General features: G+C 38.7%; 1 protein-coding gene and 1 pseudogene across 1 annotated transcript; one reads left to right on the top strand and one right to left on the bottom strand.

Moving 5' to 3' along the window:
* Positions 1-1,104: 1,104 nt before the first annotated feature.
* cfd (complement factor D (adipsin)) lies at positions 1,105-4,288 on the bottom strand. The gene is made up of 5 exons (XM_024278076.2): positions 4,129-4,288; positions 3,847-4,003; positions 2,903-3,044; positions 2,534-2,824; positions 1,105-1,509 (listed from the first exon to the last, which is right to left on the bottom strand). The coding sequence occupies exons 1-5, from the start codon at positions 4,184-4,186 to the stop codon at positions 1,330-1,332; spliced, it is 828 nt and encodes a 275-aa protein (XP_024133844.1). The 5' UTR covers positions 4,187-4,288; the 3' UTR covers positions 1,105-1,329.
* A 13,773-nt stretch (positions 4,289-18,061) lies between these two features.
* LOC112139664 overlaps positions 18,062-19,157 on the top strand; it is a 5,270-nt pseudogene continuing 4,174 nt past the window's right edge.

Here is a 19,157-nt window from a genome sequence, read left to right as displayed (position 1 = left end):
GAACCCTTTCATGACTAAATGATAATAAAATGATTTTAGACACATATTCCCTCTGTATCAAGCAATAAGGTGAGCAAGACAGAAAGACAGGCATCAAGCTAATTCAGATGAAACATATGTTAAGCCAGTTCTAAGTTTCTGTTCCAGTTACCAACTGGCATTCAGACCAGCACAATGAAATACAACTTTGAGGCTGTGTGACCCAAACTTCTTTTCTAGGTGTCCATAATCACATTTTTTGATTGACACCCTACAGCAGGAGTGTCAAACTCAGTCACAGCGGGGCAAAATTCAAAACACACCTTAGGTCACAGGTCGAACAGGATATTTTTTTTTTAACACTCTAAAACTAAAAATGTAAAACTTTAAAACCGTAACTTTTAAACATAATTATAAACTACATATATAGTATTACCTGTGATAATACTAGTGTGAATGCTGTAAGCTGAATTTGGCCCCTGAAGATGATAGTGCTGATCGCTAAAGTTTCTGAAAATGATAGCTAAAAGCTGATAGTTGAAAATGCTGAAGTTAATAGCTGAACACACCTAAGCTGATAGCCAGCTAAAATATTAGCTAAATGCCAAATTAGCCTAAAGAACTAAAAAAAATACTTTGGGTTAGACAATATAGCTAGCATGTAGCTGGAAAAAACTGGAAAAAGCCTAAATTAGCCAAAATATTTAGCATATCCTCATTAGCCTAACTCCAAAACAGCTTAAAAAGCATAAAAAGATAAGCCTAAATTAGCCAAAAAAGCTAGTATGTAGCTGAAATATTAGCTACACTCCAAAATAGCCTAAAAAAATCTTAGTAAATGCCAAAATAGCCCAAGAAGTTAGCAGAATGCACATTATTTAAACTTTAAAACCGTAACTTTTTAACATAATTGAATAATAAAAAGGCAGGGATATTATTCCAGAATGGCTTGTCCTATGCTTTTAGCCGACATGTTGGGCATATCTTGAATCAGTATAATTATATAATCATAAAAAAGGGTGAAATACTGTAAACTCTGAAAAATACGGAATATAGTGAAGTTTGTATTCATTTTGCCATTGAGGATCATCAACGTTTCAATTAGTTGTAAGTCAGAGAAATCACTGTTCTTTTTTCAGTGTTTTATTCATCTCAAAAGATGGGGGGATACATGTTCTTGGTTAGTATTTGGTACTGCAGATACTGCCGTTTGTGTTGTTAATTTAAGCCATGCATATTTTCCTCACACAAAACCAAATTGAAGCAGCTTTTGGTCTGTGCTGGGGGGTAGAAAAGCAGATCTGTGGCTCAGACAGTGAACTCTCTGCAGACTGCAGCCGTTTCCTGCATTCAGCTTCTCTGGTCTTGTGTTTCTGCAGGCGGTGGGGCCATGATGCTGTCTATCCACTCAGTGTAGAGGGAGATGATGGTGTATATTCCTGGCTTTTTGACTTGGCCACACTTCTTCCCTCCATTGGAGGTGATACCCACTGCAACATTGTTGTAGAGCAGAGGGCCTCCAGAGTCTCCCTAAAGAGAAACAGACTTTCATCAAGATCTGACTGACACAGGGAATCCTGTTTAAAAAAGTAACTCATGAAAATGTGTGGATAACGATAGCAGGAAGAACTTATGTTGGGACGTTTCTTTCCTGCAACGTTAAAGAATAAACCTTCATTTAGGATGGGGGTCATCAACTTTAATAGTAAAAGAGCCATTTGATCTCATTTTCTACTGATCAAAACCTAGAAGGAGCTGCATAGTTTTACTTTAGCCTTTAAGAAATTTGGATTTGCATTCATGACCTTCTGTTTTTAAATAATAAATTTAAATTTTGTGTATTTTTTAGCGCGAAAAAGCAAAAATATAAAAAGAACCTAGCATCTCTCAAAATGTGTTTTTATTATTTTTATTTATTTATTTTTTTTACTTCTTATCAAAATAAAAGATACTCTGTGCCAAATCGGGTAATCTAAGTGCAGCTCTGGACGGATAGTAACCAATATTGTGCAGCATAAGATAATATGTGCTTTTAAATCATCAAAGATCAAACTTTTTACCAAAGTTTTCCATATAAAATCTGTTGATTCTGGAGGTAGAGTTGATCAAACAAGACGTCTTCAGGTCAACAGGATGTAAAAACCTACATAGTTTATCATTTATGTGAACCTCAGACATCAGTTTATACATTTAACGAATTTAAATTTAATAAATGCAAATTAAGTAATCCTTACTTAAAAGAATTGTTATTTTCTTTTATTTATTTGTTCTTTTTCTCCTCTTTGTCCTCAGCAGTCTTACTCTGCTGGGTTTTGTTATTTTAGTTTGGGGTTGGATCTTGGTAGTCTTAGTTGTTTATTTGTTTTCTTTAGGTAGTTTTGGTTAGACAGACATTATCAGGAGCTGCTGACTCTGACAGTCGACATGTCTGGATCAGCATCTCCATGACTTATTTTATGTTTGTCCAAAGAGCCACAATGGAGAGATAAAAGAGACACATGTGGATCTGGAGCTGCAGGTTGCAGACTCCTACTTTTGGAGAAGGAGCACTCACATCACAGCCATCCTGAACACGGAAGGGTTGGTCGCAAGGGTCCTTGCAGACTTTATTTGCACACATCATGTTGCTGGTAAACTTCGAACCAAAGTAGTCACTGCGCGAGCATCGAGTGGGGCGAATCACTTCGATCACCACCTCTCTCAGCTTGTCCGGTCTGGACCCCAAGTTGTCCAGAGAGCCCCAGCCAGCAGTCTCAACCTCGGCACCGGCTTCAGGGTTTGTGCCGCCGGCTCGCAGGAACTGCACAGCTTGAACAGCTTCAGAGGTGTTGAACGGGCGATCCAACTGCAAGGATTACAGATCTATTATGAAACAAATGTCTTCAATTTAATTTTTTGTATTACTTATGAAACATGCACGAACCTTGATCAAAGAAATGTCATTATCAAAATTATCCAGGTTGAAGTTAGGATGATTGTGAAGTTCCAAAATGTCAAAGGTTTGTTTTGTCTCTTCCGGCTGACTCAGGGAATGGAGACCCAGTACGACCTTCCTCCCGTTTGGCCTGCAAAAGTCATCAAGTTATGATAATCTACTAAAAAATCTGCAAAGCATGCACGTCAGTGCCAGAACAAGAAGAACAGTCTCTCATTCTTAACCCTAGAACACTTTCGCTATAAAAAGTCACACCATCACTTTTGCTGGGTAATTATTACTAAACACAACATACCCTATGAAAAGTATTTGTCATTAAAAAGGTAGATCCAAATATGAAAACACATGATACATTAGAGCAGCTTTCTTGTATTTTCAAAAGTGGTTTATGTCAAAAAGGAGTTAAAAGAAAAGCATAGGAAGATCCTAAAAACGTTCCTGAAAATTACTGAAAAATTTGGAATTTGGAAACAAAACGTTCTTAGAAAAAAAAATAATACTGGAGACTTAGCCTGTGGTCCACCCCTTCCTGGGACATTTGAGACTTCACCCGGGGGCCCATGACCCTCAGAAAAATGTTACATATTGAAAACCATGGAAATAATTTTGCTTGAGTGAAAATCACGCCGATAGTGCTCTGAAACTTGGAGCTTTGCTCGTAATAAATCTCAGACAGAGTGAAGGAATCTCCTCTTGAACTCTTTCCTCCTGATGTGTGAAGCCTTCATCCTGAGTAACATAAACTGTCAGTATATGTTGCAATGAAAGCACAGAGAAATACAAAATCACATTGGAACAAGATTGGAATGTGTTTACTTTTACAGACTCTACTCCCAATAATGTTTCTGAAGGAAACTTTTCCCAAACCACGGAAGAAATTGTCCGAGATACGACCCAATCTGTTCTGTCAGAACAGAAGAATGTCGTCTCACCCGTTCGGCAGACAGTGCACGGCTGTCATCACCCACTGATCTGCAATCACAAAGCCTCCACATTCATGCTTCAGAGCGTCTCCCTCTGGGACCTGGATGGAGGCCATGTAAGGCCGAGAGTGCGGCTCTGCCTCTCTGCCACCGACGATGCACTCAGCTGAGGCAGGAAAAAAACATCATTCCTGTTTTCACCAAACAGAAGCTGCAATCTGTGATGGTGTGAAAAAAAACGCATGCATTCAAGAAAGGAATAAACTAGGAACTATATCTGAGCCGACTTACTGCGAGAAAAGAGGGTGACAATAAACAAGGCAGCAACCAGAAGCACTTCTCTCTCCATGATGCCGTTTCAACTGCCTCCAAAGCAGCTAGTGTGCTCTTTTAAAGGAAGAGGGGAAACATAAACAGAGAAGTTGCACAAGACACATGTGGGAGTTGGAGAAGACCGACATTCCTCGTTTTCTGGAACAAAAACGGGGAAGCACAGAACAAACACTTGTTCAAAAAGAGGCTTTCCAGACGGACGTTTTTACTGCAGTGACAGCAAACAAGGCTGCAGCACAACAAGACTAACTTTTTAATGAAAATGAAGGTTGAACAAACCTCTGCTGCACATAAACATGACCTTCACTATTACTTATTTTGTTTTTTTACAGTGAAAGTAAGGGAGAAAGCACAAAATCTGACTTTAAAGAAATACATGTAGACTTCTCTGAATCTTCACCCAGCTGGCTTAGATCACACAGAAACTTTTTTGTCGTTAAATGATACACAGAAACATCTCAGGTCCGATTGTGTAGATGAAAAGCTGAGTGGGAGTGAGTGCTGGAGAAGCTGTCAGTTTACCGCATAACTGTGGAGCAACAGCTCAGATCGTGACACACACCAGATGTTTTATTTCTTAACCTGTGTTCAGTCTTTCTGTTTGGCTTTACTTCTGTGTCATTAGCCAAAGTTCTTTTTCTCTTCAAAAGGATAATGCTTCAAAACTTTTTTTCATTGAATGATTTTCCTGATCCCTCCAAGAAAGAATCCTAGACGAAGGCTGGATCAGATGATTTGTATGTCCATAATTTCAAATGTTTTGGAGGGTCTACAGCAGGGGTGTCAAACTCAATCGCACAAGCGGCCAAAATCCAAAACACACCTAAGGTCGCGGACCGAACATGAAAAACATTTATTGAACACTCTAAAACTACATTTTTGAAACTTTAAAAACATAACTTTTAAACATGATTATGAACTAGATATATAGTATTACCTGCAATAATGCTAGTGTGAATGCTGAAAGCTAGCTAAGCGGCTGGGTGGCTCAGTGGACTAGGTGAAGGGCTGGCAACGCAGGAGCCCTGGGTTCGATCCCAGGGTTGTCCACTGATCTACACCCAGATTGGGTCCTTAGTCAAGACCCTTGACGCTGCTACCTAACTGGGTCCCTGTGCCCCTCAAGTACAGGGTTGTGTCAGGAAGGGCATCCGGCGTAAAAACTCTGTCAAATCACTGATGCGAAACAGTGGGTGCTGTTGTGCTACTGAAATATTAGCTAAAGGCCTAAAAAAATCTTAGTAAATGCTAAAATAGTAGAAAAAGCTTTAAACCGTAACTTTTCAACGTAATTATGAATAATAAAAAACAGGAATATTATTCTATAATAAATCAATTTAAAACTTAAATAGCTTTCAATATTTTACTCTCCATAAAAATATTTTTTGTCAAAATTTTACAAGTTAGTAAAAGGTGCATCACATCAGGCCATTAATAACAATAAAATAATATGATCTGGAGGGCCGGATCCGGCCCCCGGGCCTTGACTTTGACACATGTGGTTAAACCCTGGTGGCCACCGTGGAGAAGTGCATGTCCTCAATGGACTTGTGTAAACTCTTACGGTGTGCATCTGTTGTGATTAAAGCTGAAGCGCTGAGCTTTTTTTAGCGAATACAAAGTGTGACAGTTACTCTAGCAACCACAAGAGGGCAGCAGGGTGCTGCAGAGATTCAAGATGGACAGGGAAGCCTAGTTTAGTTACGTTTAGTTTAGTTTAGAGCAGGGGTCTGCAACCTGTGGCTCCAGAGCCACATGGGGCTCTTTAACCCTCCTTGGGGGCTCCCTGGGTGAAGAAAAATAAAATGGTAATTTTCAAAAATTTGGAGATTAGCTATTATTTTAGCAACATACTAACATTTTTGGCTAACCTATTATCTGCTGGGGTTTTTAGGCTCATTTAGAGTTTAGCTTATATTTTAACGACAAACATTTTTGACTAATTTAGTTTACTAAGGAATTTTATGCTAATTTGAGGTTTAACTAATAATTTAGCAACATGCAGATGTTTTCGGCTAATTTTTTATCTACTGAAGTTTATTNNNGGGGGGGGGGGGTAATTTAGAATTTAGCTCCTATTTTAGAATCAGGCTGACTTTTCTGGGTAATTTAGTTTACTGAGGATTTTTTGGTCATTTAGGAGTTCAGCTAGTAATTGAGCGATGAGCTACATTTTTTGTGGCTAATTTGGCCTCTAATGAAATGTTTTATGCTGATTTGGAGTTAAGATTATATTTTAGCAATATGTTAACATTTTGGATAATTTGTTAACTACTTCAGTTTTGGGGCTAATTTAGAGTTTAGCTTTTCTTTTAGCAACATGCTAACATTTTTGGCTGATTTAATTTACTGAGGAATTTTATGCTAATTTGGAGTTCAGCTAGTAATTAGGCAACGAGCTAGCTTTTTTGTTAATTTGGCCTCTACTAAAAGTAAAAGGTAAAAACATTTTAAAAAAATCAAAGTGCTAGTTTCTTTTTATATGTTTGCTTTTGTTTGTGCAAAAAATAGACACAATTCATATTTATTAAAAAAAAAAAAGATGGTCATGAATACAAATCCAAATTTCCTAAATGCTACAGTAAGACTACACGGCTCCTTTTAGGCTTTAAACAGTAGAAAAAAAGCCCAAATGGCTCTTTTACTGTTAAACTTTGCCGACCTCTGGTTTAGAGGGACTAAGAATCCAGCAGGAGAGAGTGTAAACAAAGGGCTGATGGGAAATAAGCAGAGGCCAAGTTCCACACCACAACTCAGAGGCAAATTTAAGGTGAACTCCTGCTGCTCTGCAGAAACTATGTCTGAAAAAAACAACACAGGTTTGTCAATTGTGGCTAAAAACTGCACAATCATAATTAAAAGAACAATGGGAATGATTTTACAATAGATCAAAAATAAATATTTGGAGTGGGACTTTTCGGGCGGGTTGTTGTCTGGCCTCTTGGTCATTGCAGGTAGGACCTGTCTGTCACACAGCGCTCTCTGTTCTCCTCCATAATTTTGTGACCCTTAAAGGACAGAAGCCTCCACTAGAAACCACAAACCAAACCGACTACATGATAGAAATAATACATTTGTACCATGGAATAATGTTTGAAATGAGAAGACAGTCAGCAGCATATGATGTTGAGTACATTTATCCTGCTTTGTGAAACAATGACTGCAGCTAAATGCATTAAAAATTATTTAATATATTTAAATGGCAGTAATGATACCCATGGACTGGACAATATTATGCATATGTTTTTAACTTACATTTTATTAAGTCTCTTGTAACCTTGAAAGTAGACTGATGATGAATAGCCCCAGCAACGCCTTCAATAATAGCCTTTTTTTAAAGTTACTGTAACGGAAAAAGTAAGTAAGTAGTAAAGTAAAAAAAGTAAATGAACTTAAACTTTATTAAACTCATTGCCAAACAGTTGAAGGACGGTATGAATCATTCAATGAGTATCCATCAACAGTTGCTGTAATTCTCCATCAATCCTTTGTGGTTTATCAACGTCATACTGACACATTTGGAATTCATTTTCAGCTTCATTTATCACAGAAAAAATTTTTTTTTCAGTAAGCAGATTTTCTATTTTTGAACAAATTCAAGGATTTTAAGCGTTCCTCGTGATTGTAATATATGGTAGGAGTTCATTAGCTCTGAATAGTTGGTTACATTTATGAATTTGTGGCTGAAATGCACCAGAAGCAGTAAAATAAATAGTTGTTTTTTTAGCATTGATCACTTCACACTTTCTACTGCATTTACTGCACTGACATGATCCTATGGTGTACGATGTCTTTTATTTTGAAAGGAAGTCGTGCTCGTAGAACTTCAATGACTGCAGAATCATCTACTTCCTCAAAAAAAGTCATAGGTTAGTTTACACAAGAAAGAGAGATATATGTGTCAGTAGGTATAGAGAACTTCTCCTGCGCGGTGGGCTGCGCAGCAGCTGCGCGGCAGCAGAGCTCCACACTCCGGCGTGCGTCCAGGCCGGTTGCTGTTGCATGGTTACAGACGGTCCTTCCCTGCCAGTGGCTCAGAGTCTGCAGGGTTGTCTCTGATTGGCTGAGCAGCAGGGAAAACTGTGTCTCCATTGGCTGCTGGAAGGCGGTGGGCTGCTGTGATTGGTTGATGTCAGAAGCTCCTCAGAGACTCGTGCTGTGTAAACATCCTGGTTGTTTCTTTCAATGAGAGTGTTTACCAGCAGCTGAGTTTTGCCGGTGAGCGCAGACTGAAGCGGAGCGTCTCCGAGGATCTCAGTCTGCAGAGAGCCGGGCTAATTGGCTCCCCGCTCCACCAGACGCTTTGTGATTTCAGAAGCACTCAGCACTATTATGACACTTTGACAGAGTAAGAGGCCAGGACTCCAACAACCCACAGACTGCTGGCACACTTCACTACAATCCCTCTTCTCATTCTCCATTCAAATGTCTTTTCTGCATCTGTCACGGTCGGCGGCAGCAGCAGCGGCGGCATCAGCAGCCCGGAGGCTGCATGTTATCCCTTTGGTGGCGTGCAGAGCTGCAGCGACTGTTCAGACGTTGTAAATAAACCGCCTCAGTTCCTCACAAAACTGTTTGTTTTCCAGTTATTTTTAATAGCAGGCGTGTTATTTTCTGGTCTTCAGCATCATCAAACCAAGTGAAGCCCCTCCCCAGGAGGAGAAGCCAGGGATGCTTTCATGTTTCACCTGGAGGACAGAGAGCTAACAAAGGCTTTTGATCAGCCTTTATTTAAAGAAGAGCTTCCCCTCATTCCACCTCTGAGGATGAACTCGCTGCTCTCTCTGACTTTTCCCTCACAGTGCAACTCTGGGAGGGGTGGGGGCTGGTGGAGCGAAGGCCTCCAAAGCATCCACCCTCTCAGAGAGCAGACTGCTTAGCAACAGCCAATCAGCCTAATATTTTTGGCAGCCAATTGAGAGGGTGAAAGCCGGCTTCAGCTGTGAGTCTTCAGAGGAGAAACATTTTTCTCTGCGTCCTTCACTGAAGATGCTCACAGCAGATTTGTGGAGATGGTCTCGGCTCGCCGTTTGGTCCAAATGACCTTTCTTTAATGTGCTGTCAAGATTGAGTCTGCGCTTCACCTGCAGTTGGAGACAGTTCCATCCACAAAAGTCCACAGAGGAGACTGCTTTGGTTCTGAGTGCTGCTCTGCTCACAGACTACTGGATAGTAAGGCTGGATCTAGGCATGGACAAGGTGAGGGAATGCCCCCCCAAATTTCAGGACTGCCCCCAAAACGTGACGCCATCCAAACATGAAAAACAGAGCGCTCTCTGCTCTCTCTGGCTCCCATTCAAAACAGCTGCTAGTGCTGATTGGTAGATGCAGGGGAGGGCGTGGCCTCTCGCTTCACTCTGGTCCTCCTGTCTCACTCTATTGCTCTTACGGACACAGGCTCAACAGCAGAGCTGAGCTGTTTGAAGTTTTCATCTGCCGTTTGTCGCTGAAATTACTCAATTTCCCATCATTTGAACTCCTTCTTGTCCTCCATCTGTTGCTCTCTTTGTTCTAGTTTGGAGGAAAAAGCGAGAGTTGACAAAGTGCAGGTTTCTGGTTGCTAAAGCTAGCGCTGTTTGTAGCAGTGAAGCTAACAGTACCGGAGCATTAGCTGTGTTCGAGATGACTCACCTGCATGTCGGTGAGACCAGGCGGCTGCAGGCGGAGAAAGGCGCCTGAGATGAAGGCGGACATGGAGACTGAAGGAGAACAGGAAGTTGTCTTTGACATTCCGTTAAATTTAAATATGTCTCTCCAAATAAGTATAAAATTTAATATTATGTTTTTATAAATTTTTTTTAACATTTGTCCCTGGACAACAGATAAAAAATAGCCGCTGGGTTAATTTAATGTCCACTGTCCCAGAGAAATAAATAAAATTAAAATGAAAGTTAACCATTAAAGGCAACAATAACACATAACAGATTATTTGGAATCTTGTTCATTTTTACATAGTGATTTAATGCAGTCTATTATTAAAAATGAACTCATGTATATAAAGAAAATTCATTATGATATTTAAAGAATTATCCTGATGTTGTTGATTAAAAATTATTGTGTGTATTGAGTAATTTAGTCAAAATAAAGAAAGAAAAAATTCAACAAAATACCAAAACGCAACAGGGTTTCAGATGCTGGATTTGAACCCATTTCCCTCTGATGATCACAAAAAATTGGTTCATCAATGGATTTACAACTTTTAAACAGGAGTCAAGAGTTTCTGCATAACAGCTTGATAGTTTGGTACACTGATTATGACAAAATGAGATTTTTTTCATCATCTGCTACAAAGAAAGCACGTTGGCTAATTTAATAGTTTAAATAATTTCATATTTATGAACTAAACTTAAATCAAATAAAAGTGACAAAAAATACACATAATAAAAATTTAAAGACAAAAAACCCAAAATAATAAATAGCTGAACGAACATAAAAAAAGTAAATAAAAAGCAACAAAAAATGCATATAAATATATTTTAAAACATTAAAAACAAATAAACCAAATATAAACTTTAAATCAAATAAATAAAAATGACTAAAAATGAGTAATACATAAATAAAAAAAGATGTTCTGAAAAAGACCAAAAAGAGACGGATAAGCTGACACTTTTGAGCTGGATGTCAGCTTGGATGAAGAAGTGAAGATCTTCATGGACAGAACTTCCTCCAAAATCCTGATTCTTTCTCCTTCCAGTTCACCAAAGACTCTTTTAGCTAATTCTCCAATGTTTATTGACTGTGATCAATACATTCAATCATTGGTTTCTCAGAGTTCTTGATAAAATAATCAAAGCTAACATCAAAATGCTCTTTCATTGATTTACAATCCTTTCCAACTGCGGTCAAATGAGCCGCCGTTCACATTTCCGTGGTCACATCAAGAAGCTCCGTGGAGTCTGGTGGAGATTTTCCAGCGTTCTCAGTCCTGCTACCGTAAGTATTGGATGAAACTCACACCAAAAATCCAGTGATGCTGATTTGACCACAGAAATGTGAACGGCGGCTCATTTGACTGCAGTCAATGTGAAGATACCATCTTCTCTTGTGACGTAAAGAAGATCATTATTTCAAACAGTCTCTCTGTAGTCGCGTTTCCATTAACTCTGAAATTTCGCAAATTGGAATTTCGATAATAAATTCTATTAATGGAAACACCACAACTGTGCTTTTTGTGTATAAGGGGTCCAATGTAACCTTGATAATTTTAGCTTTTTTGTTGCAGCGTTCTTTGCATAAATCATCCAGGGAGGGGACAGGGCATCCAATAACTTTCTGGGCGCTGGAGACGATCCTCTGGAGTGTTTTCTTCTCTGTGGCAGTGGAGCTGGCGTACCACACACACAGACAGTAGGTCAGCACACTCTCTACTGAACAGTGAAAAGGTAGACATACTGTGTGTCCAGGAGACCAGGTGGAAAGGTAGCAAGGCTAGAAGTTTAGGAGCAGGGTTCAAGTTGTTCTATCATGGTGGAGATGGGAAGAAACCTCGCCCTTGTTGAGGCACGCCCACTGAATGTGATTCTTTTTCGACACCGCAATTGTTGTTGTTTTTCATTCATCTTTTGTCCGCTTTGTCCCGTTCGGGGTCGCGGGGGTGCCGGAGCCTAACCCGGCTACTGATGGGTGAAGGCGGGGTTTACCTGTAAGTGTAAAATGATATCACAAGGTAAAGTATATCTTATATTAAGAAATTGTGTACATAATCATTTCTGTTTCCTTCAAACTGCATCTCAGCTTCGTTCACACGTAACTCAAGGAGTGCATTGTCTCAGATCAGTTAAAAGCGGTACATACAACCACTGAGCCCCAGAGCACAGAGCTGTGACGTCACCCAAATGCTCCCTTTTAGTGAATCAAATAAAAAAAAAATACTTGTTCTCATCCATCGCCGTGTTTTTAATGACTATCGCGTGAGTTGCTTTGTGCTTTATTGCAAAATTATGATTTAATGGAAACTGTGTCATTTCAAAACCGTGTTTTTTCCAAATTCCTAGAATTTCGATAACGTTTTGCGCAAATGTGTAACGGAAACGCATGCTAGTGTTTCGTTTTGTCCACCTTCCAGCTCTATAACATCAGGCAGGGACTATCTTCCTGGATATGCCAGTGTTCTGGAAAATGTGGCTCCCCTTAAGGTGTCATGCAGTAAAGCTTCTTCTTCCTGTATAGAAAAAAAAGATAATTCTCAAAGTAGACAGTGGAGAAACACAAACAGTGAGGTAAGAAGGCTCCATACATTGTCCTCTGTTCCACTGTTGGTCTTCATGACACTTCCCCCTATGAGAGACTGGAATACAAATTAAAATAGCTAAATTACACTAAAAAAGATCTTGGACATCCCACTTTCTAAACTTTTACAGTAAATACAATACCATATATGGGGAGGATCCTAAACATATTTGAGATTTGTTCAAGCAGACGAGAGATATTTAGAAGACTGCTGTAGAAACAAATGATTTCCTGGTGGACGTACAAAGAAGAGCAAAGACGGGAAGATTCCACATCTCCAGGAAAATGATTCACATGAAAGCAAAGAGGATTTTTGATACGAAGGTTGATGATGCTTCACAAAGAACAGAAATGTTCACAGCCAGTGTTAATCAGAACATGATACAATGTTCCCATCATTTCAATAAATCCTGAAATGTTCATCTGCTGTTGTCAGCATTTCGTGACCAAATCTCACCACAAAATGAACCCATCAGCATGACCTGGCTCCATCTTTTTCATCTGTAATGGAGTAAACGGCAGTCTCCAATAGACCCCTGTATCTAATAAACACAAAGCCAGCTGACACATTTTTGGAATGAAGCGAGGGCTACTATTGCAAGATATATGGTATTATATTATACTTAAAGGGGCATCTCAGGTCATCCAAGGTAATCTGACAGAGAACAAAAGCAAACAGGAAAAAACAATTAATGTATTTATGCACAACAACTCCACCTTCAATAGTACCTGATGAGATGGGTTTGGAACGCGTCTTTTTGAGGCAAGCATCTTTTAAATCCTGAAATCTGCAGAGGGATTAACAGTAGTCTTCAAACAAGTGTTTAAATACGTGCCTGATTAATTAAAGGACCTCCTCTTACATGTTCTTTCTGCTCCTTCGGACGCTGTTTTCTTTAGACCTTGGTGATTCAATGACAATAAACATTCGCCGTTAAAACCTTCAATAAAAGTCAATCCATTTCAGTAAAACGTGTACCTGTTGTAAGTGTCACTAAAAAGCTCAAAAATGTGTTTGTTTCTGCTTAAAGGAAGAAATACTTTTGGTTGAAAATTAGTGTTATTAATATGTATGAAATATATTTTATTTTGTTTTATGCTGTGTAACACTAAGTTGCATTGCACTGTTATATTGAAGTTGTGTATAATTGTCAGAGTTGAGCCCTCTATTTCTACCTCTAACCACCAGAGGGAGCTCTCGCCTGAATATTAACAAGCCCTGCTCTACTACATCTCCCATAATCCATCTCCCTCTGGTGCAAGCCTTCCTCAGCTGTTTCTCATCACCTCATCACCACAACTGTATATATATTTTTGATGCTTTTAAACAATGAACATTGTTTACTTTTAAATTTTATTTTTACCTCAAAACTGTTCAATGCAGGTAAAAAAAAATTGCAGACAAGTACAATAAATGACAAACTGGTGACATGGGTGGGCGTTTGATTCATTTTTGATGCATTTAACACCAGAAGTCCCAGGCTTTTTTTGACCTCCTTTAGCCAAGAGGAAGCTAACTGGCTACTCTTCTGGCTAACATTAGCATCATTTTATGTTTGAATGTGGTCATTACCTGAGGAATTAGAAGGGGAGGGGTGAGGGGTCGCTGGTAGGATTGCTCTATTGTGTGGGGGAGGAAGGATTTCCAACCGACTGTGTTGAGAGGATCGTAGGCAGAGCAAACTTTTTCTTGTGATGGCCACACAACTGTTTTCTTCTCTTATTTGGGGCCAGGGTCAGTTTTTAGGCTAACAGAAAAAGTGAAACAATCAAAGCCTAAATCTAAACATTTATGGTCCTCCAAAAAGACACACACTGCCAAATTTTAAATTTCTGTGATCTTCGCATAAAATAGTAATAAAACATCATAAAATTAAACAAATAAATGGTCTATCCTCTCTTGTTGTAGTTCAGACAACAGAAGGGTGGAATACAAGTCACACTCTGTGGATCTCGATCCACTGTATTGAGAAATAAAAGAATACATGCATCTCTGGAAGTGTTTGGGGCCGGGCCAAATGTGGAGGCAGGCCGGATCTGGCCCACGGGCTGTAGTTTGGAGACCCCTGAAGTAACCTAGTGTAACGAGATGAGATCTTTTTTTTTAATTACACAAAATATTGACTGTCTCTAAGTTTATTTCTCCCCCTGAATTCACCGTTGGGTAACCCCTTCTTAGTTTGTTCTTCTGTGGTTTCTTCTTTATATGTTGGGCGCTCGCTTTCCCTCTCCCCTTCCTGTTTTTCTGTTCGGTGGGAGAGGTGGGTGTCCTGTAACGTTTACAACATGAATCCTCATTTAATCTTAGTTATGCCCATAATCCTGTTATTATTTGAATTCTGTTACTGAAAAAAATCCAAAAACTTTTATTTTATTTTGATGTAAGAAGCTGATCTCCCTCTACCTGTCACTCTCATCTAGGCGCTAAAACGGGCAGCTAACACCGTGATTTCTGTGTCTTTCCTTTCTGGAAAATTGTCAGATCCGCAATAAATGGAGGTGATCTCTGAGGGTGCTGCTGCGCTTCCACGTCTGTCGTTCCAATAAACACAACGCAGAATCGATCTGGTTACACTAGCAAGTAGATGACTTGACTAAACATTCTCCCATTGTCACAGTTGCACAGTTGCCCAGATAGCAAAAATGTTTCGGCCCGGATGCGCCCCAGAGTCAGCATTTTCATTCGGCCCGCATACCGCATGGAATTACGGCACTTGAGTGGTCCGCTCCCGTTTGCCAGATCTCAACCACTAACAAACCACAACTGGGCCGGAAGTCAGCCACAGGTTACCCACTGAAACCGCATCTGGCCCATCGAAGGGCCACCATTCGTTTTCGGTCTGGGCCTGAAGCAAACCACAGCAAGGCCAGATGTCAGCCATAATCTCACCAACAATAACCGTAACTGGGCCAAATGAGGGCCAGTGAATATTCCCGCTCTGTCCCCTACTGGGCTCATATGATGGCACTTCATGCTCATGTTTGCCATTAATAAACCAGAATCAGCCAATTATTGAAGACCAATTTTATGTCAGTTTCTATAACTAAAAATATTGTAATTTTTTTTAAACATTTTAATAAAGTTGATTATGGAAAATATCATTTTCAGATAAACCATTATTTTTAATAGTAAATAAATCATGATTTATTCTAAATTTAAGTACCTTCTTAAGTAAAATCTTCATGGTTTAAGAATTTGATAAAAAAAACAAGTTTTAGTTTATTTAGAAATTCTTTATTAAAAACACATGAATTAAAAGGGGACATCTTTATAACAAGCTTCCCTCAGCACACAGCGTACTCTCCATGTTGATCTAGGTCTCGTCTGGGTCCAGTGGAACTGTGAGTGTCTCCAAGGGCTGCAAAAAAAAAGACAAAATTTATCAGTATGCCTTCAAATCTATGCCTTAATGCAAGAGTAAACACAGTTGAGTGTTAAAAAAGTGTTTTACATTTTTTAGGTGCTTAAATATTAAACTAGAATAAGTCATTTGTTACCCTTGTCATTATAAAGGGTAATATATAGAGAGAAAAATAATCAAAATAGAAATAGAAAAATAAATAAAAAATGTAGTTTGAGTCAGACTTTAAGACATTTCTTCTTCACACATTTAACCTCAGCATATCAGTCTATTCTGCACATCCTCATATGTTTGAATAAGTAACAGAATGCAATAACAAAGGTAAGAACAATGATAGACTTTTATCTTGGGTGGGAGGGGATCCTACACCCCTAGGTCTCAGGGTTTGTTACAATTGAAATTTCCTTCATAAAATAACAGCCTTCTAATTAAAAAAAAATGTTTGTGCTATAAGTGGTCAACTGTTGCATTGAATATCTGCAGCCTGGAGTCCTGTACCCGGATAAATTCTAATATCAAGCTTGGCTTCATTTTTACTTTCTTTTAATTTAAGTTAGTGATGGTTTTGTGTTAGTTTAGGACTTCACTACCACCAAGATGATAAATGAAGTAACTGGAAAGTTCTCCCAATAAACCACACTGTTTATTAGATACTTACTTTAAGGTTAGACAAGTGCATTGCATAAAAACATTGTAACTGACTTACGGGAGTGTTGGACAGCCTGTCGTCTTTCTTCACTTCTTCATCTGCCTCCATCTCTGTCCCCAGCCAGATGGAGCCATCGTTTGATAAAAGTCTCAATTTCTTGATCAGTGGCTGCCTTGGTTAGGATGTTGTTTCTGACAGTTCCTAAAAAAAAAAAAAGTAAAACTGAATTTTGTCTTTATAAAGTTCTATATAAAGTTTCAATTCAGTTAATACAAGTTCCTCATCTGCATTCATTCACAATGTATCAGTTACACAAAGTCAAAAGACGTGAACTGTGTCAGTTTAATAACACTTATGAGAAATGACATCTTTCAGCTCCAGTCGTGGAAACGCAGACTTTCCATTGACTCCTCTCCAGTTCAGCTGCTTGGCAAGGGCTTTAGTGAAACATCGCGTCATGATTCTCCAAACGCTGTCCTTTATGTCCACTCCTCCAATGACACTTAAAGCAGTGATCTACAAATATTTCAAAAGACCATTAATGCATATAATATTTAGGTTAACACTCATTTTAGCTTCCAAAAATGTACCCTCTTCATTTTCCAGTTCGTATAGAAAGTGTTGACTGTCTAGTAAATTTGGAGAACTTTCATATACACATTTGTTTTCTCCAAAACTCTTTTAGGGTAATATGTTGGCAAAAATACAATGATGAATGTCTTCAACACCATCATTCCACAGACCCTGCTGCAGAAACTCTCCGGGTGGCCACCCTGGGCCTGAGCCCCACACTAGGGAACTGGGTTCTGGATTTCATGACAAATAGACAACAGACTGTCAGGATCCACAACACCATCTCCCGTACCCTCACCCTGAGCACTGGCACACCCCAGGGCTGTGTGCGGAGCCCCCTCCTGTTCACTCTGCTGACATATGACTGCTCGGTGAGACACCCCAGTTGACATATAGTCAAGTTTGCAGACAACACTGCAGTAGTAGGACACATCAGCAACGACTAAATAAAACACTAAAAAAAGATTAAAAGGTCCCCTAAATATCAACTATGCACAAAGTTTACTTAAACTTAAAGTAGTCAGCATGTGCCATTAAAAAAAGACAATTTTAACTTAAACATTTCAAAAATAAATTATAAAACCTTAACTGACAATTCTTTGAATTTATTCAAATCGTTAGATTGTTTTTATCAATGATAGGGAAACAGTTCAACAGTGAGACTTCTTGACGTTAAAGAAGCTGATTCGCTACAATGTTGAACCAATCAGGGACTTGGATTTGGTAATGACGTGTTGAGAGCGTCCTTTCAAACCATGGAGGTACCAACCGCGGTAAACATATTCGTGTCTCTATCATAGACTGTATAAGAATAACGAGAACTTTGAAAGGCCGAAGTGGAGAAGGGTTCCATGTGAACAACAGTTGAACATAGGTCAGTCGGCTTTTACCTCTGATACCCGGCTCTAGGTCTGCTGAAGTTTTGCACCGTTGGTTTCTGTGGGATCGGCACGCTGATCGACTTCATTTCAGAATTCTGACTTTAAAGTCAGAATTCTGAGAAAAAAGTCAGAATTTTTCATGGGCTTTTTTTTTTTCAGTGGCCCTAATCCTCTTCCGTAGTTTTATTTGTCAAAAAATGCAGAAATGTGAAAAACCTGAGAAAATAGGAGAGGGTAAGTTTTATTAAATCTTTCTTGAAAAGTAGCGCTAGTTTGTTTTAGCTAACGCTAGCATAGCGATTTATATTTATAATATAATCTGGTTTATAGAATTAATAGGCTTATTATCACATGATTGATTTAACAGATTTTTATTAATAGTATTTTTTGAATGGATTTAAAACAGTGTTTTGTTGTTGCATTTTTCAGGTGTTGAAACGTCTGAACTAAATGAATAGTAGGGCTGTGGATCATCACTTAGGTGGCGAGCCGATTCGATTCACGAATCAAGAGCAACGATTCACGAGTTGAACCACGATTCTTACTTTTTATTATTATGTTTATTGCTATGTGTATGTCTATTTACTAGATAGATGAAAACTGAAATTATTTGTATTTAATCATCATTTGTACCTTTATTTAGAACAAGTGATCAAAATCAATTAAACTTATTAAAAAACACAAAGATTCAGATAAAAAGACATTTTTTTTTGTCATTTTAAAGTTTTTTTGTTTTTCAATCTTCAGGTTCAGCAGTAAAACAACATAAAAAGATAAAAATCACGTTGTTTTGGGTCATTTATCAACAAAACCTGAAAATGTTCTACACAGTTTTCTATCTTTAAAGTTCTTCAATATTTTACGTTCTAAGCATCACATATTGGTACAGAGCTCCTATGAAAAGTTTTTTTTGCAGCAGAATCAGCTGATTCACGTTGATTACATCCACCTTCCAGCAGCGTGAGGCTGTTTCTTCAGAATAAGCTGGAGTTTCGTTAATTACGTCAAATGTTGAAGAGTTATAATAACCAAAATAATGTAAACACTGGCGCTAAAGCTCTGATGTTAAAGCTAATTAATTTTTTCAAAAGTCACGTCTGTGAGCGGAACTTCAGTCTCAGTTTCTGAACAGAAAAAAGCTCTCGCTAGTTTTACTTTGAAAACCGGAAGCGTCACCGTCACGAAGATGTGTTTACTTCCGGTGTAAGTACGGCGGCTCTTTTGGCTTTATTTTAGTCCGTAAACTTAAAATCCGACATTAATCTGCATTTCATAGCAAAAAAAAAAAAAAAA

The sequence above is a fragment of the Oryzias melastigma genome, linkage group LG22 (genome assembly GCF_002922805.2).
Source record: "Oryzias melastigma strain HK-1 linkage group LG22, ASM292280v2, whole genome shotgun sequence".
NCBI lineage: Eukaryota > Metazoa > Chordata > Actinopteri > Beloniformes > Adrianichthyidae > Oryzias > Oryzias melastigma.
Note: the sequence above shows the minus strand (reverse complement) of the source record. Positions and strands in the feature narration are given on the sequence as shown.

Bases quoted from the DNA above. Each gene is read 5' to 3' on its own strand.
- cfd (XM_024278076.2), bottom strand. From the start codon at position 4,186: ATGGAGAGAGAAGTGCTTCTGGTTGCTGCCTTGTTTATTGTCACCCTC. The intron at 2,825-2,902 runs GTTCGTGCATGT...TAATCCTTGCAG, and splicing joins ATGACATTTCTTTGATCAAG to TTGGATCGCCCGTTCAACAC. The intron at 1,510-2,533 runs GTGAGTGCTCCT...GTTTCTCTTTAG, and splicing joins GTGTTCAGGATGGCTGTGAT to GGAGACTCTGGAGGCCCTCT.